The sequence below is a fragment of the Hipposideros armiger genome, unplaced genomic scaffold (genome assembly GCF_001890085.2).
Source record: "Hipposideros armiger isolate ML-2016 unplaced genomic scaffold, ASM189008v1 scaffold_1170, whole genome shotgun sequence".
In the NCBI taxonomy this organism is placed as follows: Eukaryota; Metazoa; Chordata; class Mammalia; order Chiroptera; family Hipposideridae; genus Hipposideros; species Hipposideros armiger.
This window is the reverse complement of record NW_017732520.1, coordinates 116,214-140,833: the sequence shown is the minus strand read 5'-3', so window position 1 is coordinate 140,833 and position 24,620 is coordinate 116,214. Positions and strand designations below refer to the sequence as shown.

Genomic DNA, 24,620 nt, shown 5'->3' with positions numbered 1-24,620 from the left:
GGGGCCGGCTGAGTGGCTCAGTTGGTTAAGAGCTCGCTCAAGAGTTTGAGCTCTGAGCAACAGCGGTTTGAGTCCCCGCCCGAGCTGAGCAGCCACTCAGCTGCCAACAGGTGGCAGGATGGCTCAGCTAAAAAAAAAAAAAAGATTGTTCAAAGTGAATCAGGATGCTGGTATAACATATAGTTTTCAAAAGAATTACTGTTTCCTTTCAAAATGGAGATGTTTAATTAAATAGCATATGTGTCATTAATTCCCTTTTGATTGGCAGTGGATCACTATGCAAACAGGCTGTCAGAATTTGAGATGTAGAATATTACTATTTAAGTATCTAGGATAAGTCATTCAGATTTTAAATCCGAAGCTTACTGAGAACAACAGCACAGATATAAGCAGTTGCCATAAAACATGGCTTGTGGTCCTGATACAAATCTGATATACACAGAACTCCTGTTTACAGTTTGTGTCTTTGGGAGGGAGGACTGATCTTACAATGATTGAATGGCTGTCTCATAGAAAGCCTCCTGAATATCTGACAGCTACAAATAACGCTCTCAAGAGAAAACTGGTCAACACTGCCACATAAATTGGGGAATCACTACAGGAGGCTACTAACCACATTTAATTCCTGATATTGACAACCTGCTGGCTAGTCACTGCAGCAGAAAAGGTCACAGATGGCTCTGCAATTTCTATCACCTGAGATTAATCAATGTCATTTTTAAATGATCAGCCAGTACACTGAAAGGTTCTTCCTTGGTGATTCATAATTTACTGGATGACTCTTGATTCCAAATGTCTCAGCAATAACTCTCAAACACACCATCTCTTACTAACTAGTGATTACTATTTTGTGGCAAGACTTAAAATATACATGCCTATATCTAAAGTATTTCTAACAATAAAAGTTGTAGGTATGGTATTTGATATGGATTGATTAAACTATAACTGAAATGTTTTATATTATAAAAATGAAAACAACTAACTGGCCATCTTCATCGCCAATCTTCTCATGTAAACTGTTTTGGTACATAAGGAGGTTGTTTAGGGCCCAGCATGCAGCCTCCTGGATTAGGGGAGGAAAAAAAGACACCTGTCAAAACAGAAATCACTGAACAAACATAATTTAGGATAACTGTACTATTTATGAGAGAGTCCAACCTGCACGTGCTTGTTCTTCCGATGCCATGTTAATGCTTTGTAACAGGCTTCTAGCCAAAATAATTTATCTTCTTCCTCCTCATCATTCTCCCGATTCTCATTCTTTTCCTCTAAGTCTTGATTTAAGAAAATGGTCTCAGCTTGAAACAATATAAATATATGACTTACTTACAGTTTGAATGACCAACTCTAAGTCCATACTTTGAAACATTACCAATAGTGAGGTGTTCTTCAGTAGTGGCCTTGATTAAGGATAAACACCTTTTTAACACATTACACAGATCATAATGTTGCTATCCCATCTTGATAAATGCACAAAGGAGGAAAAGGGTGCCAAACAAAACTAACAGACTACAGAAATATTGGTTGAAAGATTAGCTGCCCGATAACAACGCCAAATCAAGGATGTATTTATTAGTGCTCTATGAATGGGGAAATATTAATTCCCTTGAAAGTATCCTCTATTGGAAAATGAATTACATTAGGACAGAAACGGCATTTACTGAGTCCTTCTCTACACATGACGTTCTTGTTATAATGTTAACAGTGAAGATCAAATCCACCTGTAAAAATGTCCTGTGTAGTAAAGTTACTTACTGAGGAGCGCTAAACAGCTGAGGGCTGCGATTTGCAATGCTGCATTCCTTGAATACCGCTGTACCGCTGTCACCACAAACTCATGCACATCATTTAACACCAGGATATTAAAAAAATTACCTAAAAGTCAAGTGAGATATTAGCTGAATTCTCCCTCATGGAAAGTAAATTATCTTCAATTATATAGCAATATGTAAATCAATAAATTTGAGTAGCGATAAATATTTTAATGACATTAAAACAAATATTTACTTTAATTAAAATAGCATACGATTGCATAAAGTTTTGAAAATTTATTTAATGCAGTCATTCTTATTTAGACAATGGAAATGACTAGGCAAAAATAATGATATGTTTGGGTTATATTAACTATGTGTTCTTTGACTCCCTCTCACATCATCCTAGTCTACACAATGATGTATCTGTTATACATGGCATTACAATATTATTGTAGAAAATAGCTCAATTTCCTTCCTTCTAAAAGACGGAAGAAAAAAAGAAATCATCCCTTGTCATTAAATGCTTTAGCTGAAATATCCTTCTTTCACTTAAAGGACTACTGCTGAGAAAAACCACTGGCACACTTATCATTACTTGATCTTGTCTATGAAAATCTTAGAAGAGAAATAAGCAAATATTTCACCACCTCGAATGTATCATTTCTTTTTAATTTATTGGGATGACACTGGTTAGTAAAATTACAGTCATTCTTCTTAGAATCAACACTATCATCCAAAAATCAAAATCCTTATGAGGAAATAATTTATGAATGATATTCCAGAAATATGTGCCTCCCTTCATAATTCATTTGTAACTCACTAACAGTTGCCAGGTTTCCTTCTAGAAGTAGGAATAAAACTCCTATTTAGCCATAAGCATAATTAAATGATCCCTGAGACACAAAGCCAGAATTGAAAAAGATCCTGTATCATGAAAAGCCTAAGGCCCACACTAAATATTAATTAATGGCTTCAAAATCAAAATGCGATTTAACGAGGCATAGTCCTTCTTTAACTACACCTCTCTGTGTGCTCTTGTTCTTCCACATTCATCCAGTAAGCAGACACACTCCCTAGTCCTTATGATCTCTACTCTTGGGGGGTCATTTCAAAAAGATGTTACCAGAGGGTAAGGCAGTGCGGGGAGGGAAGAAGAGGGTAAACAGGGGCAAATAGATGGTGATAAAAGGAGAACTGACTCTGGGTGGTGAACATACACTGTAATATACAGATGATGTATTACAGAATTATGCACTCGAGGCCTACATAATTTTACTAACCAATGTCATCCCAATTATTTTATTTTTAAAAAGATGATCTTCTGCTTTTACCAATTTATCTAAACTCAGGTTGTCCCTTTCACCTTCTTCTTCCTACTATTACTCCCATGCCACTACAACAGCTGCTCTGCCATTAACCACTGTGTCACTCTGGGCAAATACCAGGAATACTGAGCTTACCTCATTTTCAAACAATTTTTGTGAAAATACATAATAAGGCCTTTAAATGCATTCAACCCGTAAGTAGATTACATAACCTGACAAAATACTAAATATTTATCTACTGACTTTCAGTTTTTATTTTAATTATGAAGAGGAAGTTAAAAGTTTTATCCAGCTTCTTTTGATTCAGTCACAGGAACAATAAATTCTCTAGAAACTACATGGAACAAATTATCTGTTAAGGAATAAATGAGAGGAAAAAAAAAGTATCCTTATTGGAAGATCAATTCGATGACTTTTTATTTTCAAAAAATTACAGAACAATTCAAAATTCATAAGGATATGATAGTTTGTCTGATTTGGTTTATTTAATTTTTTAAGATCCTTATTAAAATATAGTTAACATGCCATATTATATTAGTTTCAGGTGTATATCACAGTTATTCACATTCATATACCTAAAGAAGTGATCACCATAATAAGTGCAGCACCTATCTGACACTGTACCATGCTATCACAATATTATTGACTAAATTTTCTATGCTGCATATAACATCCCCAAGATTTATTTGTTTTATGCTTGGAAATTTTAATCTCTTTTTCCCTTTTAACTTTTCTCCCCTTTTTAAAATTTTTTCAATTAGAGTTGACATTCAGTATTATTTTATAATAATTTCAGGTGTACAGCATAGTGGTTAGACATTTATATAATTTAAGAGGTGATTCCCTGACTAGTCTAGTATCCATCTGGCACTATATATAGTTATTACCATATTATTCACTATATTCCCTATGCTTTACTTTAGATCCCCATGACTATTTTGTGCCTACCAATTTTTATTTCTTAATCCCTTCACTTTTTTCATCCAACCTCCCTCCTATCACCCCGATAAATTCATTTCTTTAGATTCCATATATAAGTGGAATCATATGACATTTGTATTTCTCTGTCTGACTTACTACACTCAGCACAATACCCTCTAGGTCCATCCATGTTGTTGCAGATGGCAAGAACCCATTCCCTTCAATGGCCAAGCAATATTCCATTGTATATATGTACCACCTCTTCTTTACCCAATTATCCATCAACAGACACCCAGGCTGGCTCCACATCTTGGCTATAGTAAACAAAGCTGCAATGAACATATGGATGTACACATCTCCTTGAAGTAGCATTTTTTATTTCTTTGAATAAATATCCAGAAGTGGCATTACTGGGTCCTTCTTTGTCTCTTGTAACAGCCTTTGATTTAAAGTCTATTTTGTCTTGTATGAGTATTGCTACCCCAGCTTTTTTTGTTTTCATTTTCATAAAATAGCTTTTCCCATCCCTTTACTTTCAGTCTGTGTGTATCTTTGGAACTGAAGTGAGTCTCTTATAGGCAATATATGTAGGGGTCTTGTTTTCTTATCCATTCAGCCACCTATATCTTTTGATTGGAACATTTAATCCACTTACATTGAAAGTAGTTATTGATAGATATGTAGTTATTACCATTTTATTATTCATATTTTTGGTCTTTTTTTTCTGTCCTAAAGAAATCCCTCTAACATTCCTTATAATACTGGTTTGGTGCTGATGAACTCCTTTCTTGTGTAGGGAGCTCTTTATCTGTCCTTCTATTCTAAATGATAGCTTTGCTGAGTAGACTAATCTTGGCTGTAGGTCCTTGCTTTTCATCACCTTAAATATTCCCTGCCAATCCCTTCTGGCCTACAAAGTTTCATTGAGAAATCAGCTGGCAGTCTTAATTAATTTCAATAGTACAATGCCAAACATGCTTAGTGTGCCATTACAGACCTATTTGGTAATCAAGTACTATTTTCCTACTCATAATAATAAAACCCCTTCTTCCTCTGATTCATTTAAATGGATTAAGGTGAACTCAGATTTTTAATATAAGTTATGCAAGTTGTAACTTGACTGTGGTAAGTTGTAGAACATGAAATAGAGAATTGCATGCTAGTGTGCTGTTCAATTAGCTAGATTTAAGAAATCAACATTTGAATTGTTAAAACATTTTCAGATATAATCTAGTTAGCACAGCTATGTTCTCCCTCATGAAAATATAATGAATAAAAATCATACCTGATAAAAGAGGGAAACTATTAAATCACTATGACATTTTAGAGGAAATGCTTTTGTTTAGGGATACAGAAATTTGGGTTCTCAGCCTCATTTCACCACTTACTAACTACATGAGCTTGGATAAAATAGACATACTTGCTAAAATAGGTCCCCATCTGTAAATATGGAGATGTGATAATAATGTCTTAATATTTGAACATTTCTGTCATAGTTTCCAAGGTAGTTTCATAGGTATTAAAACAAAGAACTGTGAGCTGAAAGCAAATAGACAAGCCAGAGTAGTCTTGTGGGAAAGTATGGATCAGTGATCAACAGACTAGCCTTGGACTTTCCAAGGTTGGGTAGCTCAACCAGAGTCTCCCACATTCAGCTTGGACCTTAGAAAGATTCTAAAGTGCTCCCAGGTCAGTCCTATGGCCTGTGAAATCAGGTATTTCATAAAGGAGAAAGCACTGGTAGCATATTTATGAATCTTATAAACATAATGTTAGTTTTCTTTTAATTGCAGAAGACAACATTCAGCTTAATTCCAGTTTTAGTAATCAAAAGCAAGCCAACATTAACACTTTTGTTTAGGGAGACGTGCGAATGTAGTATAAGTATATTTAGAAAGCAAAAAATTTATCAACACAAAATTCCAGATAGTGTTAACCCATGTAGAGGAAGCAGAAGAAAGAAGTAGGCCAGAGTCATTTTACCAGCACTGGTAATGTATTAATACTTTAGTTGGGTGGGGGAGTTCTTTTGCATTGTGCTTCACGTTTTCTACATGTTATGCTTATTCTTTTGTATGTATCAACTATTTACATAATTATACTTTAAATATAGCACAAATAACAAGATAAGACTTCTCTTACATTACACACATCTACTGGGGGTGCCAAAACAAGTACACATTTTAAGAGATGTTATGTATATATTACTTTTTGACATTGAATTGAATTATGGCAGCAATGTATAGTATGACATTCGCTCAAAAGATGGCATTAATTAAATGAATGCTAGCATCATTCATTGTATTACAATTTCAATACGGTTTTTTCTGTTCTTAAAATGTGTATACATTTTTTGGTGCCCTCTGTATTTTTTCACTGCTTTTATTTTTTTATTATTATTATTATTTTTAAGGATTTTATTGGAGAATCCACTGCTTTTAAAATTCCATCTAAGCATGGCAGAACAGTTTACTATTTTACCATATTTTCATCCAATGTACATATGTCAATATGTTACTTATCCAACAACACACAACATACATATGCTCTATATACTTACATCACATAGACTGTGATAGAAAATTAACCAAGAATTATCACTCACCTAATGTAAGCCTATGGAGCACGCAGCAACTCACTTCTTGAATTTTTTCGTTGAGAGGGAATGCTTTCATGGCTTCTACCACAATATTATAACACCTAACATTGCCACTCATGAGGACTTCAACATTGCTGCCTAAATTTAAAGAAATCATAATTATCAATAAGGCAATAGTTTCCCTTTGAAACATGCATACAAAGACATCTTATGTAAATGTAAATATATGGCAGCATAACGGCTACATTTCCAAATTTAAATATCATGTTCTGTCAGATAGCTATAAAAAATGCTATGTTGTTCATTGATAATATAATAGGACTAACTACTCATTTCCAGCATTAAGGGAAAGTTGCTTTATTCCTGTTTCTTGGCTTAAAAAACTTAAAATAAATGGAAAGTTGAGAGCACTTTTATGTAAGTCTCAAAATATAATACCTTGACCATAAATTTTCAAATAAATGAATCAGGGGCATCTTTCCTCATGAGCCACTACTCCGTTGGATAATGGCTTTTAATTGTTCATTTTCCTCAAACAGAAGGAAAATAAAGATTATGTCACATAACTAAACAGCCAGACTCAGCTATGATCTATTTCCTGTCCATTACGGAAGGACAGCTGAAGAGCAGCCAATGTGCAAGGCAACAAAATCAAGCTTCCTAAAGTCTCCAAGATAGATGGGGAAAAGAATAAGGGGTCGGGGGGGAAGGAGAGGTATACTATTAAAATATGTGACTAAGGGACAAACATTGGTGAGCCAGAAAGGAAGCAAAGAATCCACTGGGGAGGAAATCAATCAACAGAGTGAGTGTGTGAACCTATGTGGACAAAACCAATTTATATGTCTGAATGATATATTGATTATTAAAACAAACGAAAAAGGTGTTTGCAAAACATTTTTCTTTCTTTTTCAGAATAGCAAACCTAACCAACTTTTTTTCCCCAAAATATATTTGAATGTTTAGATTGTACTAAAAAACATTAAAATAAAAAGAACATGTTATAATGAAAGGAAATGTCTTCTTAAAAAAATTTGCTGCTTTTAATCAGAATACCAGACATGATTTTCTCTAAGACTCAAAGGCAAATGTCTTTCAATTAGAATCAGTGCTTAGAACATTGATTTTTTTTTATTTGCTATTTTCTTTGACCTTTATATTATGAACAGCACATGTTCACTGGAGTTATGTGAGATGTGGGTGGCAAACAATGAATTTCAAAAAGAGCCAGCCCAAAATATATAAATAAATATATAAATACAGCCAAGGAAAAGTAAAATGAAGAATAGATGCAGGCTGCTGACAGTGGATGACTCAGAGAAATCTAAGGTATGTCCATTCTCTATTATTGTTCAGCCCCATCCACTTCCGAGTGTTTAATTTCCTATGGATAAGAAAACAATGAATTTTATAACCATCACAAAGAAAGGGCTTTCTTTCACAGGGGGACTGGCTTTTTACCTGTCTCACATCTGCAGATTTCCATGTCTGAAACCATATATGCATAGAATTAGGTATGTGCAAAAGTAATTGCGGTTTAACAGGTTAAGAGCAATTTCAAAAACCGCAATTACTTTTGCACCAACCTAGTGTGTATGTTTGTATATATATATATATAGATAGATATATAAAGGAAATACACATTATGTCATAATACTGTCAATGTTTTTATAACACTTATTACATAACGGGTTATTCAGCATTTTTCACATTATTTAACCCATTTAATCCTCACAATTTCACATGTGTGAAGATGCAAATATTACTAGATAAATGCATGTGTATATCCTGTACAAACCCACCGAGGCAATCATGAAATACCAAATGCTCAAGTGCACTTACAAAAGCAATTGAATCTAAAGTATTATTTTAGTCCATTAGCCATCACTGGCAGCACACACAGCATATTAATTTCTCTTATTTGTATTTTTTGTGATAAATGTAGCTAGATTTCAACACATCAAGAAAATGTTAAACAAGAATCACCATCAAGTTTAATCTCCTTCTTGTGGATTTTTTGGGCCCTTCAAGATATATCTGGTTATGTCTCCAGTCTCATCCACGAACTCTTATCGAGCCCTTCCCCCACCTCCATTAAATGACACAGAAGCAGACGCTCGGGGCTGTGTGTGTGTACATGTGAACACTCACATGTACACACACACATGCACACACGCACATTCATAAACACAGTTTACTGAGCTACTCTCATCTTCTTAAATGAATTATGCTCTCTCTCTTGCTCCGAGATCTTTACACTTAAGATGCCACGGCCTGGCATCTTAGCCCAGCTCTTCCACTCCCCATCACACCTCCCTACACCCAAAGCTCGTCTCGTCATTCAGGTGTCTGTTAAAAGATCTTGCCTCACTCCATGTTTGTTCTCCTAAAACTAGGTGCTTCAGCCAACACTCGCCTTATACCACACTGTAGTCACCTATGTATTTATTTATATCTCCCACCTTATTAGGGACCCCAAAAAGGCAGGAAACCTGTTTATATTTTCTGCGACTCTTCCCTAGCACCAAGCCCAGAGCCAGCTGCAGTACAATATCAACAAATAAAAGTGAATTAAATGAATAAATAAATGAATGGGTTTAGCATCCACAACTTTCTAAATAATAAAAATATTCTTAAAACACACTCAGGAAGGAGACATATTGTAATTTTTCAAATACAGAAGAGAAATCATGTATATAGGCTACTTACAAGGACTTGCTAGGGAATGTAAACAGCGCAGTACATAAAGCACAATTTCCTCTTCATCTTTAAATTGTTTTAATGCACTTAGCAATACCATATAATCTTTATTCTCAACAAATTCAGTCAGTTGCTCCTCTGAAACTGAAAAATGAAAGACAAACTACTGAAAAGGTTAAAGATGATATGCAAGTTTAATTACTCAAAATATAATATTCATGGTAATTTTATGAGACGTGGTAAATACAATAGATGTAATTTTAAAAATATATATAATCAAAAAGCCCTTCTTAGGAGTTTTAGAATAGGATAAAGAGTTACTGAAATTAAATTAATTTTGTTGTGACCTATATTCTGAGAAAACTGACTGATGACTAGTAAGGATAGCAGACTGGAAGTGAACGTATCACATATTTAAAAAGGAATGGTTAATGGTACCCTGTTGAAGGACAGCTCAGCTAAATCTATCAGTTCAAACGGAATGAACTTCAGCAAATGACAAGTAATTAGACTTTGAAATACTGTCTTAACGATCTTGATTTCATCAGAGATCAAAAAATGCATCATTCATTTTCATGGTTAAAGTCTCTTGATCAAGCCAATGAGTTCCATTTGGGGTAATTTTATTGGGTGGGAACCTTAAAAATATGTATAAAAATCTGGTTTATCTAGACTAAGAATGGCGCTGACAAAACTGTTAGAAAATCCAGCACTTCAGGATCAACATTACTTCTTTGTTTTTCAACTTGATACCAATAGTCTAATATATTGTGAAATTGGTTAGGTTCTTCTAATAAATGAGGAGTATCATGGAACATTCTCATTTTATGAAGCAATGATACTTTCAAATTCTGGAAATGAACTTTCCAGGTGACACTAAGTCCTGCGGAACTTGATACTCCTGGACAATTTAACAATTTTTCTACTCTACATTTTCAATCCTAATACTGTCAGCACTGATGATCTTTCTAGTGAATAAGATCTTTTGAACATTCCCTGGTGCTTCTCCCTGTTACGGGTGGGTCTCACAATGCTGGTGAGAGTGATGTTAGTAGCCCTTCTTCCATGAATAAGAATGTGCCCCCTAAGCTGCAATACAGAAAATTACAGGCCCTACAAGACAATAAAGCCTCAAACTGTATTCTGCCCAATTCTTATCAAAAGCTTATTTGCAAGATAACATTTATAGAACATAGCCCAAAAGACATGCAGTTCTTCCATTTGTCATACACAGTAAGCTCTTTTCCACCAAGCATGATCATCAGAGAGCTGGGTACCAGGCCCAGGCGGTCCTGACTCTTGACAGAGTGTCTTTCACTGAAATATACTTTGTATTCCTTGCAAAACGTGTGTATTTTATCATCTCATCCAGGATACCCATGGGAGTATGTTCCCAGGTTTCTCATGAGACCCACTGCTTTTTCTGATAAATAGGCTTACTTTATCTCAATTAAACTTGTAACCGATGTTGTTTACCTCTTTTCTTTGCCGGATAGGGAGCAAAGAGACAAATTTCTGGTCCATTGCTTTGCAAATGCACAGGACCCTAAGTAAGTAGTAAATTTAACCTAGCTCCATATTATTTTCCCTTCACCCATTTCTTTATCCATTTTTTTTCTCTAATGCATTATAAGTATCTATAAGCTGTTTAAAGTCCTTCTGGAATAAGATGGAATTAAACAGTATAAAGTGATCTATCTCATTCCTGGGGGTGCCAGAAAAAATTGATATAGACACAGAGTCCACATAAGTTATTCTTATATCCTAAACCCCCAGCACTCATAGTGATGTAAAAGGTGCTCTCAAAATAGGGTGGTAAATTGAGCTGCAATGGTAGTAAATAGCACTGTGCCCTCAGGCAGTTGCTCATTCAGCCTCTAATCCATTTCCTCATCAAGCCAGTGGAAGGGCTAAAGGTTCCAACCAACTCTAAAATTACATGATAATCTGTTATCAATCTCAGTGCCATGTGATAAGAGATATATATATATATATATATATATATATATATATATATATATATATATTTGTCTTGTTCTTAAGGGATGCTTTGTAAGCCTCCTGTTTCTTTATACAGAGTCTTTAGCAATTTCTGAAGTCTCTGGTGATGACTCAACATCATAAAGCCAAATTTAACCTATGCTAGGCTTCACAGTTTAATTTTTTTTTTTCTTAACACCTACACATCCGTTTTTCAAAGTGAACCTTATGCCTTGTTAAGCAATGGAAGAAAATCACTATAATTGTACAATTTATAACCCATGAATGAAATCCATTCCACAAAAACAAGCACTATTTCTGAATTAACCCCATTATTTACTCTTGACTGACAATTCCCACTTCTTAATAAATAGTACAATTCTAGATACCCTCTTGTTATCATAATTATATTCTGTTACCCATTATAAACCCTTTTTTTATATAAATATCAAAATAAAGAATTTGAAATTTTTAAATACCTCTCTCAAACAGCACATGTAAAGCTTTACATCCAAGTTTCTGGACTTCGTCATTGGCTGAAAATGTACGCATGGCATCGAAAATTAACAAGAAAATATCGCTTTCTTCATCCAGTATCAGCAAAGTGATTTTATCTATTTTGAAGAGAATAATATGCCCCAAGTAAACAGCTGTGTTAATACTTAATGTGTTAATTCTAATATGAGGACTATGAATGGTTTGTGGACTTTTCATTTTGATAAACCACTTATCTGCCCCAGATGTTAGACCTATCAGGCTCTACGATCTTTCAAAATAAGATAAATTCCCAGCATACTGTACTATGCGATTCCCAATAAACACCTGTGGCCAAGACATTTTGCCCTAAGCTCCTGAAACGTATTTCTACCTGCCTCTTAGACAACACCATCTGAATAGTCCATGAGCACCACAAACCTAGCCTACGTCTGTTCCCTGTCTTCATACATGATACCATCATCCAAGACAGAAAACACCGAGGCATCTTCTTTCTTCCCCCCTTCCCCTCTCTTCATTCTCTACCCAACCAAATAATCAACTTTTTACCAACTCCTTCAAGTCTAGCCCCTAAATATCTCATAAACTCCTTTTGAACTAGGCCCCTTCCTTCCTACTGTGTTCAGGACCTTATCATCTCTCACCTAAATGCAAACACAATTGCTTAATTGCCCTGCTTGGGCCAAATCCCTACCTGACTAGTTTACCACCTGCATTATACTTCTAAAACACAAAGGTGATCCTGTAAACCTCATGCTGAAATCGTCTAAGTCCTGCTCATATTCCCCAGTCTGACAAACAAGACCCTTCACCAACTGACCACGTTACCTCATCAGCCCCATGTTCCTCCATGCATTGCTGACTGCACACGCTGAACTCCATACTCATCACTAAACATCTTCTCTGATATCCCTTTGCATGAGTACTAGCTGCAATGAACGCCCTTTCCCTTTCCCACACCAAACACCCTCCCACCATAATTCAAGAAATACCAGAAATAGTACCTATTCTGTTAATAAAAGCAGTGGCACTGGCATGGGAGTGGTGCTAGTAGTATAATAGTAAAAACTTGTTTAGCACATAACATGTCAGACACAGGTTGAAGCACTTCACTCTAACCCACCACAACCCCACGGGGTAGGTTCAATCCCCATGTCAGAAATAAGAAAACTGAGGCACAGAAAGGTTAGGTGACCCAAGTGACCTTGCCCAAGGTCCAACAACTAATAAGAGGCAAAGCTGGATTAAAACTTAGACAGTTCATGTCCATGCTCTTAACGTCTACAAATGAGTTTAGTTGTTCTCTTCTCTATGCTTTTATGGTGGTTTTCCTCATATCGCTGTTATATTGAAATTATTTCTTTAAATACCCTTTATGTCATCTCTGCTTGTGCTGTCTAATTTGGTACCCACTAATCACATGTAGCTTTTTAAGCTCAAATTTAAGTGAGTTAAAATTAAATAAAATTAAAATTCAGTTTCTCACATTTCAAAAGTTCAGCAGCCACCACATACAGCTATTACCATGATATTGAACAGTATAGATGTCCAACATTTCATTCATTGCGAAAAATTACATTGGACTATGGTGCTGGACTGCGAAATTCTATGTTGCAGGAATTTTGCCTCATCTATCAGAGTTCTCCAGCACAACAGTAAGTGCCCAATAACTATTAAATCAATTAACTAATATGCCAAACAATAAAACGGATTTGTAAATTAACCTCTAGTAAGTACCTGAAGTGATCTTTAAAACACATTGAAAACTTTCCTAACAGTGCAAAATACTGAATGTTATAGGGAAGAAAGAAAATTAACTAATTTTTTCAAAACACATATCAAATTTCTGAACTGTCTACGTATGACTAACTTCAATATGTTCCAGTGTTGGGAGATTTTTAAAACTCATAAACCCTCAGCTTCCTGTCCATTGCTAAATGGAGAATGAATTAAAAACAAAACAAAACAAATAAACAAACAAAAAGCTCCTAAGGATGAGTTTAAAATAAATCAGGGTTAAGACTAGTTAGTACATCCCATTATATCTTTTAATAAAAGGCGGTGGTGAAGTGGTGAGTACATTCTCTCCTTTCCTATTCCTCTTTCTTCATACTTTCATCTTTACCTTCTTTCTTCCTTTTCTCTCCCTCCTATTGGGTCTTCATTATTTAGCAGAGCCAATGAGGGCATTTACAATCTCTCCACCCACATGTCCAGCCCCAATCATGCTATGCTCCCAGGCCTCTCAACTCCGTATACTCTAATCTCTTGACCTAAAGCATTCTCTGCCACTTTGAAGGAAATCTCTCTCTACCCTTCATGATTGGCTCCCCTGTAAGCAGCTTTTCTTCTCAGAATCTTATATCATAGGAAGTGTCCATCACATCAATGATCACAACTATTTGAAAATATCAAGATTATTTGTTTTCAGGGCCAGGCAGAAGTTTCCTCAGAGAAAAAATCTAACGTGGAATCAAACTCTGGTCCTACTTCTTACTGTCGGAGGCAAACCCTCTGCGCTTCAGTGTTCCTCACCTAACATACCTGTCTCAAGGGATGTTTGGAGGATTATGTTTTTAAAGGCATGTGCAATATTTTATAAATGAGGCCTGGCATCTAACAAGCACTCAAGAAGTAATGCTATATATTTTTAAAAATATTCCTATTATATCGTACCCTATAAAGTATACTATGGAAAGCATATTAGAAATATAATGAAGACAGATGTAATAATGACAAGGACATGTATACCAACAAGCTAATGGGAATGTGAAATGTGGGACTAGATTTTGGGAGCAAAGCCTGCACTAGAAATATAGACTTGGGAGTAGTAATATATCAGGTGATGTTGAAAGCCAAGATATTGGGTGGGATTTCTGAAAGAAAAACTGCAGAGAAAAGAGATGAGAGAAAATGGAAACAGAAAACATTTTGGAAATCATCGATATTTAGGTTACATTATGTTGTTACATTTAAAAAAGACAATAAAACATATTTAGTAAGTGGTTTAAATTTTTAAAAATTTGAGTCATCATTAAAAATATATGTGTGTGTATATTACCTGAAGTTAGGAGGAGATCTAAAGCCTTCAGTCCAACTGTTAACAGGTTTACATTGGCATTATGAACTGTGAGCATTTTAATAATCAGTCTGTAATTAAAAACAAACATTGAGATGAGTGAAATATCATACCTAGACATTTGCTTTTTTAGGCACTGTTTTTTACTCATCTTTTTTTTACTCATCATGTTTTTATTCATCTCTTTGTATTTCACTCCCCATATTGAAGCTCATGTATTTTTTTTCTTTCTATAAGCCTGAGCCAGGTTTATGACAATTAACAGGGAATCACTATGAGTCTCAATAGAAAAGTTGTAACTTTTTCCTCTAAACATTTGAATTCAATTATTAACTATTTTCACCCAACTCTACATCTAAAATATCATGAAGAATTATATGCGTCGAGATCAAGCCCATTTTTATATGTGATATAAACTAATGAATTATATATAATGCATATTGATGTATTAAAATATTGAGAGATGTATTAAAGATGTCAGTCTGTGTATATAAATTAAGAACATTTGAATATTTAAATTATTGATTTTCATTATTTTTAAAAGAGAACTTTATAACACTTTAAAATATGAAGTGAAGGGCCGGCCAAGTGGCTCAGTTGGTTAAGAGCTCGCTCAAGAGTTTGAGCCCTGAGCAACAGCGGTTCGAGTCCCGGCCCGAGCTGAGCAGCCACTTGAGCTGCCAACAGATGGCAGGATGTCTCAGCTAAAAAAAAATAATAATAAAATAAATAAATAAAAAAAATATGAAGTGAATCTACTATATCAATAGCATTCGGTTAGTTCAAATTTATTAAATTTGAGTTTCTGAGTTATCAATTATAAAATATACAATCCCTAATCTATTCCTACTCAGTGTTGTTTGGCTTTACATTGTTAGGAGCAGATAGAGCCTGGTGGCATCTATAGCTTCATCTAGAGCCAAGAAATTTGTCACATGATCTCCAGTTGGTGAGGTAAGAAGTTGAGAGACCTTCAACTTTCTGTCGACCTCCTCCTAAAACACTGCCCCTCCTCTCCCTACACCATTCCCACTATTCCTGACTTCACCGCACAAGGGATTTCTTCTTCAGCACTATAAGCCTTTGGAGGCAAAAAGTCCTTGAATATAAGAAGAAATGTTTTATAATAAATTTGTGCTGGGAAAAATTTAATATGCTCCACTATAGAGAGCAGTATGTCCATCTTGTTCACATTACTTCTGGCCTAACGTAGATGCGTAATAAATATTTGATGAGTAGCGAATAAATGAATGGGTGGATGAGCAAATGAGTGAATGAGTGGCTGAGTGAATGAATGAGTAAATGAGACTCCCTGTGGAAATGTTTATATAACTTAATTTGAATAGTTGGTTTGTAATAGGATATGACCAGATGTGTTCTCCATCACTCTCAAAGGTTATAGATTGCTAATCTTTGGATCTTAGAAATTCTCAACCAAACCAAGAGATACATAACACTATAATTATTAATTACAGGTATATTTTGCATAATTCCTAATGAAATGCTGTATACTTTTAAATTTAATCATAAAATTTCAGAGATTAGTTTGGAGATGAGAATATATATTAATTGTAAATGTGCTCAAAACACACTCTTTAGATGCTAGAAACTGAAGAAAAGCAACACATATGTATCAAAAACAGAAAAATGTATAAGGACAGGTATGCTCACCTATGAACAAACAGCTCTTATTTGTCTAAATTGGGAGCTATAGTTGATATTAATAAACAACACAAAGGTGTAAAATTTTGTTTTGTATACATTACATTTTTCACAAGCAATATGTATTTACTTAGTAAAGAAAAGTCACATTAGGTATAAAGAACACCTAAAATTAATGACAGAAGATATTTGTTAAATGTCCAGAAATGAAGTTATCCAAAAAGAATTTTCCAGTAAACAGATTGTTCTTCAAGAAATTTTTTCTTAACTAATTTTGGTTAAAGAAATGGTCTCATCTAAGAAGTCACTATTATGCAAACTTCAATAACATAGCTGGTAAAATAGTTATCAAAACTTGGCTGCAGATGTTTTGAAAGGTAATTTCCTCTTTTTTTCTTCATTTTGAAAGCTGTGGCTTAAGCTCATTAAATATATATGTGTGAATATACATACATCTACGTTTTAAAGACAGTAAAGCATAAACTTCTCAGCTTCTATTTACAGGAGTAACTTTTTAGTTCCCATACTTTTTTAAAAACTAGTGGTTTGTATCAGTTCTACAATTAAAAAGTAAAAAAATTCTTCTAGGTTTGAATTCATAGTCACCAAAAATCTACAATGTAACCAATTGTATAATTGTATTATTATATTAGTAAAATAATAATAACACTTGATACTTTACCTAAAGTGTTAGTTTTCTAATTCAATTAGATAATATACTTCTGAATTAAAAGTGACCTATAAATGTAAATTATTGATTCAAGGAAAAATATCCTTGTATTTTAAAGAATTATGAGATTGGCTTGGATTACAAACATAATATATCAAAGAAAGGTTTGGCATATGTACAGAGAAATAGTTAATGCAGTATGTTTTGATATATCTGTCATACTTACTGGTGAACCCCAAGGACTTCCCAGTCGTGTCCGATATCCTGGGGTCCCATTAAGCTTTGCATTGTATTTGGGCAGATTTCTATTAATTTGCATAGAAGTGACCAACCCACCTGAAAGCAAGAAAGCCAAATATTCACATTCTTTTAAACATGCTAATAGAATACATTCAGTCAAACACGAATCTCTTCATTCTTAGTAGAACAAGTAACTACATTATTTTTAAATAATTATTTTAAAACAAAATGATATCCTAAAATGCTTACTGAGAAAACCAAGCCATATACTTAGAATACATCTTTCTCCAAAAATCATATGAGATGGGCATATAAAAATGTTATAACATACATCTGAATGATGAAGGAAATAGATGTGCCTATTGTCTAAATAAAAAGAAATAAAGTAAAACACAAATAGTGGTTTTAGAGGACATACTGAGATTATGAAGTTACTATTTAAGTCATATCCACCTGACAGAATTTCTTCAAAATATTTATGATTTTAATTACAGGAAAAAAATGAAGTGGTTTGGGATGGAGGATCAGGAGAAGGTGGAGGTTTTTATGGCAGAGCGTAAGTTATCAGGAAAGACTACTTCCCAGATAATGGATCTAGAATAACTGGCAAGAGAAATAGCATTATCGTCTGACGACAATGTAACATCTGTTACAGTAAAAAGAGGAAGGCATTATAAGACAGAGAGGAGGTAGAATTTTTCAATGGGCCCCTCTAGATTTCTTTAGAACATCTAAATATAAGCTCATGAGGTCTACCTGTCACAATGTCACTAGGCTCTTTCACATTTCCAAATGAAATATTATCTTACTGATAGCATTATAAATATATCTTCATTCATCCCATTTACAGATAATGCCAACATAAATAAGTTGCTCTTTACTTCTGAAAAATAGTTTTTTAAAGTACAATTTAAAAAAAAAATATGATATACTTAATTCTAAACTAGAAATTAAACTGTATATCCCTCTCTAAATTTAAGGAATCTTCAACTATTTTTATTACGTTACAGACCTATGCCTGATATGGTCATAAAAACAAAATAGAAAAGTGCATAGATATGTAGCATCTAGCTAGAGATTAATGAAAAAGTGTTTAAATATGATGTGTGATAAATACCAACATAATATGAATCCTAAAAGCAGTATTCACTGTCAGCAAGAATTACTCAGAGAAGAATATAATATAGAAAAGGTAGGACTTGAGCCAGATTTCAAAAACATTATAAATTTGGTCATTTAAAATAGGGAAATGGGACTTTCTAAAACTGATGAGCTGTGAGGAGAATAAGGTACTAAATGGTAAGATGACAACTGTAGAGGAAGGGGACTACCACTAATTAAGACTGGATGCATAAGTGGTGTTCAGTGATGCAGAGAGCTGAATGGTTAGGTGAGAAATTTCTATGCATCCAATAAGTAATAATGGCACAATTTTCTTACTTGTTTACAGGAATAAACAAGGGGTAGTTCACAAGATAGAAATGATTACACAAGAAATTATTATACCTGGATCTTTTCTAAATTAAGCATGAATCGCTTTCCTCTGTCATTACTTTCTTCTACATACTTTCAAATTGCTTAAAAAGGTAGCAATTTCTGACAGCTATTTTTCCTATATTGAAGTAGGACATCCTCCTCCACGTAAGCTGAACAGACGTTGACAATCCAGCTGTCATAGAAATTGGCTATTTTTGTGCATTCATAAAGTACATTGAGACTCCCCCCCCCCCCCCCGCCCCAAGTATTTAAGGAAATAACATAGGATACTATACTCATCTTTGTACCTGTATGGCTGACTCAAGGAGAAAACCTGTTTTAGTTTGGTTGGTGAAGCAGCATCAGAAATTGCTTTGCAAAAAGATTGAGGCAACTGAGTTTCTATGATTAAATAGAATTGCTGGCAGCAAAGCAGAGGTAGCAATTGATCCATTAAGCTATTCAATTAATAGCTTATCTTTCGAAGAGAGGAGCTTCCCATACTGCACAGTAATAATACAATTAAATTGGTAGTTTCACTGTATTGTAATTATTCTGTAAACTCAAGGATCTAATTAATGCACAATGAGATAGAGGGTAGGGGTTAAAGAAAAACGTAGCCACCCTCATTTATTTCACTCCCTTGCTTCAAAGGTTGAACTGTGTGGATGAAGAGAAGTAATGTAAAATTGAGGAGCACAGAGAAATGGTGAGATGACTGACAGGAAAAGAAAAGTAATAGGACAGCTAGCTTAACTACCAATCTCTAAAGATTTCATTTATTAAGGAGCATGAGTAAAACATGAAAAGACCTTGAAAATAAAAACTCAGAGTCTGGACTATCATGTTACATGAATTCTGGAAACAAAACTTAATATTTACTTTTGAAGGATCATTTATCTTAACTCCTTAAATTCATCATTAAGAGCTTTTCATTTAACACTTTCAGCTAATTCTACATACAAAGCATAAAAGGATATCTACGTTAATTACACCAGTAATATGAAGAAATTTGAAGGATAAAAAACCACTTTCTTTTAAGTGAAGTGTTAAAATGTCAGTGAGAGACCCCTTTGTATAGCCCTTTGATAAGACCAATGATAATTAAAATTTATAAGGTCATTGTACTTAGCATGGCCACAATATTTGCACCAGACCACTGTGCTTTTTACTTGCACGAAAACTTGTGAATTCAGCAGCTAGTGGATTGTAAAACGGAAAGAGATCTTGAAGGTGTGTCCTGGCTCTATTAGTAGCTCTGTGATCCTCAATGAGCTACTTACTCGGAGGAAAAAATATCCAGTGAGATTCCGGTGAGAACGAAATGATGTAATACACATAATGGCCTTTGCATATTAATACACATATAGTGCTGAAACTAATAATTCTATCCCATTAAATTACTAAATCAGAAGACAATTCCTTATTTTCTTGCCTACTTTGTCTCTGGTACCCACTGGGCAAGGATATTGAGTGATATTCATAACTACTCCAGACAAACATGCCCAGGTTTGGGCAGTTCCTACAATGAAGAATTAGGTAATGTGTGTGTTCCAGGCTCCTCTCGGTTCTCATGTCTAGCACTGCCCTCTCTGGATCCTGCAGACCAAAGCCCACTCAGGGTCCAATTGTTCTGAGTGGCACCCAACAGGGGTGACTCTACCAAGCATAGCATCCAAGGATGATGCCAGACAAGGGCTTTTGAACACCAAGGCAGAGGCAGATAAGGTGTGGGTGGAAAGCACAGTGGGCCAGTGCTAAAAAGTGACTCATATTTCATGAGCAAAATTCAGACATTGGGTGCTCAAAAGAACATTGTCTTTATCATGCCTCCATCGTTTCAGTGTTGTTTGCTAACAGCCTGAAAATCAAGTCAGATGAGAAATACTTCAGTTGAAGAAAAATAAAAGTAACCATTTATCCCAGATATAAATATCCTCATACAAAAGAGGCTAGGTATATGGTTCACCCAGACTATAAGCATAAAGATACAGGTAGATAGATAATGATTTAGAGATCCAAAAAATTCTTACATCTGTCTAGTAGGTATTAAACCATTGGCTTTCTAACTGCACCTCAGTAGAGTTCAAAGTTCAATTCTCTTTCCCTTCAGGACCTTATATATAAATGACAAAACTGATCTCAGTGCTCTAAATCTCAAAATCTACAAAGGAAGTTAACACGTTAGGCAGCAATTTTGTTTTGACTGTAAATCATCCTTAATTATCTTCTTAGGCCTCCTTCTTTAATATGTCTAATATATTAAACAAATTTATGGGTTTCCTATGATGCAAATTCTAATTTCACTTCTACATTCATTTAATGTGAAAACAGTTGAAAATATTAACTTATAGGGGAATCACAAAACATCACTTTCTTTAGCTAATACAAGGTATACTACAACTAAAGAAGGCTAGAATCTGTATTCAAATTTAAAAAAAAACACCTTAACCCTATGAAAGTTTGCAAGTTACTTTGTTTTATTAATTTGTTATTAATTTTATTACTGTTAATTATTCCCCTTTCGCAAACTATTCACAGTGGTGTCATCTCTAAGAACGATATTGGGAAGGCTCTTAGAATAATTTAATTTAAACACTGATGAATTTATGTAGTCAATAATAGAACTAAACTTCAAGCTATTATTACTCCCCTCCCACCACCATCCATATTCAGTCAATTGTATCAAGTTACTTCTTAAAGACAATTAGGGAGCACTCGGTGGACCATTTTACACCAATTAACTTTTGATAAGGATTTGGCAGCGCTTCCATCTTAAAATCACAGTCATTGGCATGTCAAGCCAAATCTCAGAGCTAGCCCAGAGCTCTGGGTATATAACAACGACTAAAAATATCTGTTTCCAAAGAGAAGGGGAAGTGGGCGAAATGAAAGCAACTCCTTTACCTGCTGCACACTAGCGACCCTCATATAGGAGTCCAAGACGATCAGCAGAGACATGTGGATATTTTTGCCTTGAAATAACTTGCAGGCTGGAAAAGAAGGGGGTGTAAAGTAAGAAGCCAAGTCACAATTCACGGCAGCCCGTCTGAGTATGAGAAAAGCGGGAGGAAGCAAAAGAAGTGAGCGCAATACCTTCCTAGAATTCACAGCTTCTTTTTGCCCTAAGGAGTAGATAGCGTTAGTGGCTTCCCAAGAGTCCAAGTTTGCGCAAAGTGTGGGGGAGAAAGTTTGCAAAAGAGGAGGTGGGGGGGGGGTGTAATACAGGAGCAGTTTCCTTGCAAATGATTACCGTGGTCAGCGTAGGTGAACACCAGCATGTCCTCCAGAATTTGGACCAGGGTCTCTATCTGTTTTCCTTCCTGGACATTGTTCAGCCTGACTATCAACTTCTTCAAAGTTTCTTCGTCCTCCGCCTCGCACCCCTGACAGCTGCCACTGGCCATGATGGACCCCGCTCCCAGCAGGCCGCCCCTCCCGCACCGAGGCGGCTCGCTCAGGGAAGTGGCAGCGGCGCGGGTCACCGCTCCCGAGTAGGACACCGCTCACAGCCGGCAGCCCGCGCTACCCGCCGGCCCCATCCGCACCCACGCCCGCCTGTTTATGAGGAAGGCGGTGGCTTCCCACCGGGCGCTGTCCTGCCCTCCCTGGGCCCTCCTCCTCCTCTTCTGCTTCCTCCTCCCCAATCCAGGCCCCAAAAAATAAGCTCAGTGGCCTGAGAGAGGCTCGCCAGGGCAAGGCGCCAAGCAGAACCCTGGCGGGAGGCAGGGATGCAGCTTGAGTGGGGCCTGGCCGGTGTGACCGTGACCGTGATCCCCGCGCGGGCCCAGCCAGACCGGCTCCCACCCGCCAGGGCAGTGCGGCCGGGAGTCCTGCAGGAAGAAACTGACTCAGCGGACTCGGCGGAGTCCCCAGGCCCGGAGCCCAGCGGCGGCTGGAGGAGCAGCGCGATCCGCAGCGTAGCCGGTCACCCGCTGCGTGCGACCCGCCAGCCTGAGCTCCCAGCCCCGCAGAAGGTCTGGGAACTAGGAAAAGGAAAAATGAAAGCCGCCTCCTATCTCCAGATCTAAGAATAGAAATCTGGGCGTTGGGAAAAAAAGGACACCGCCCAGTTGGCCCCTGTTTGGAAAACATTCTCTTTATAGAGTTCCCCCTGTAGGGAGATCAGTAATTTCCCCTCAAGGACGGAAAGAGATTTTTGTAATCACAGTGTGCCTATCTAAATACTTTTCTATGGTGGTTGTGGCCATTTGTAAAGGAGGATGTAATTTTTTTTCCCTCTGTTAATTATCTGAAGCTCTGTTGGCCAACAGTCCACTAAAATTAACTTTTGAAACTTTGAGTTTGCGCTCAGTAGGCTCCTGATAACACAGGGTCAATTGAAATCAAAAGGTGAAAGCGGAAAAGGTGAAAGATACAAATCTATGCATTGTTCTCTTGGTGTTCAAAATTACTTATGATTAAGAGCATCTATAAACCTAAAGTTAAAAAAAAGAAAAAAGAAAAAAACAGTACCAAAGTAATATGTTTTTTAGAAAGAGAAGCCTACCAAGAAATACTGGAGACAAAGCTAAACAAAGACTACTGCTTTTAGATGATTTGTGCTAGGGATCATTTACAAAGGAGAGGAATGAACTGGAAGTTTTAATATTTCACAATTTTGAGTGGTTTGTTTTCAATTATATTACCTCATCCTGAGGACAATTCTGAAATGGATAAGACAGCTACTTATCCTTTTCTTACTAATGGGGAAGTTGAGATTTAGAGTTGATAAGAGAAGAGCATTGTTGGAGTCACAGATAGTAAGTTGAGGGCCATGACTTAAACCCAGGTAGATCTCCTAAAGCCAAGTTGAAGGGTCTTTGCACTCTACCATTTCAATCAAAATGAGCTAGGCTTCCTAATGCATTAGGTTAGTAAAATTGCAAATTCAAATTCAACCTGGATATTGTGAATATGCTTTGTCGTCATAAAGACTTTTTGTCTTTTACAGACACATGCTAAAATATTTGCAGTTGGAATGACCGCATGGTTAGGATTTGCTTCAAAATAATCCAGTGGTGTGGAACAGTGTGAAATGGAAGGAGGTAGAGATGAAACAATACCAACCTTTGAATTGATGATTGTCGAAGCTATGCAATGACTTCATGCGGTCTATTGTACTATTTCCTCTGTATAAGATTTTCCATAATGAAAACAAAGCAAAAAACTCTCAACCTTGTCATGTTTATCATACCTGCAGTACATTCTTTCCTAACTGGTTTCTGAACATGTTTCAACTTTGGAATAAATCAACTGGTATCTCCAACATTCCTAGGAATTCTACCTTTTATGCCTTCCTTCCCATTCCTCTGCATCAGTTTCCCCTTCCCAGTCTACTGGATTATAATCTTGCAAAAAAAATCAAAACCTAGCTTCCTTCCAAAGAAAACTAAGTAAAAGGGTGTCTCCTCTTTTCCTCAATTCCTTCATCCATCTATTGCCTAGTTAATGTCTACTCTGTTAGCCAGAATCCCCTGCTGGGAGCATTCTCCCATACTACTGCAGTGGTAGGGCAAAGTATCCTCTTAGCTTTCACAAATGCTTAATTGATTGACTAAAATCCAAGACTTATTAACTCTTCAGATAATTAACAAGACTGAAAAGGAAGGCTTACGACCACAAATTCATGATAGAGGTTGTGTTCAGTGGAGAATAAAATGGTGTGAGAACATTTGACTAACTTTCTGAGAAGAAAAAATTAAAATGGACATTGATA

The 24,620-nt window shown here is 35.9% G+C and overlaps 1 protein-coding gene across 4 annotated transcripts in view; it reads right to left on the bottom strand.

Moving 5' to 3' along the window:
• The window catches only part of LRRK2 (leucine rich repeat kinase 2), a 127,214-nt gene extending 104,494 nt beyond the window's left edge, over nucleotides 1-22,720 (bottom strand). The window contains exons 1-10 of one of the 4 annotated variants that reach the window (XM_019632761.1): nucleotides 22,155-22,720; nucleotides 21,809-21,894; nucleotides 17,412-17,521; nucleotides 14,836-14,924; nucleotides 11,759-11,893; nucleotides 9,309-9,443; nucleotides 6,606-6,737; nucleotides 1,756-1,875; nucleotides 1,159-1,298; nucleotides 984-1,063 (exon numbers count right to left, since the gene is read on the bottom strand). In XM_019632761.1, coding sequence (XP_019488306.1) covers nucleotides 984-1,063; nucleotides 1,159-1,298; nucleotides 1,756-1,875; nucleotides 6,606-6,737; nucleotides 9,309-9,443; nucleotides 11,759-11,893; nucleotides 14,836-14,924; nucleotides 17,412-17,521; nucleotides 21,809-21,894; nucleotides 22,155-22,308 — 1,181 coding nt within the window. In that variant the 5' untranslated portion in view covers nucleotides 22,309-22,720. Of the gene's footprint in view, nucleotides 1-983; nucleotides 1,064-1,158; nucleotides 1,299-1,755; nucleotides 1,876-6,605; nucleotides 6,738-9,308; nucleotides 9,444-11,758; nucleotides 11,894-14,835; nucleotides 14,925-17,411; nucleotides 17,522-21,808; nucleotides 21,895-21,997; nucleotides 22,087-22,154 lie in introns of those variants that run through there. The other 3 variants (XM_019632760.1, XM_019632759.1, XM_019632762.1) reach the window with 3 other exon arrangements.
• Between the last annotated feature and the right edge of the window lie 1,900 nt (nucleotides 22,721-24,620).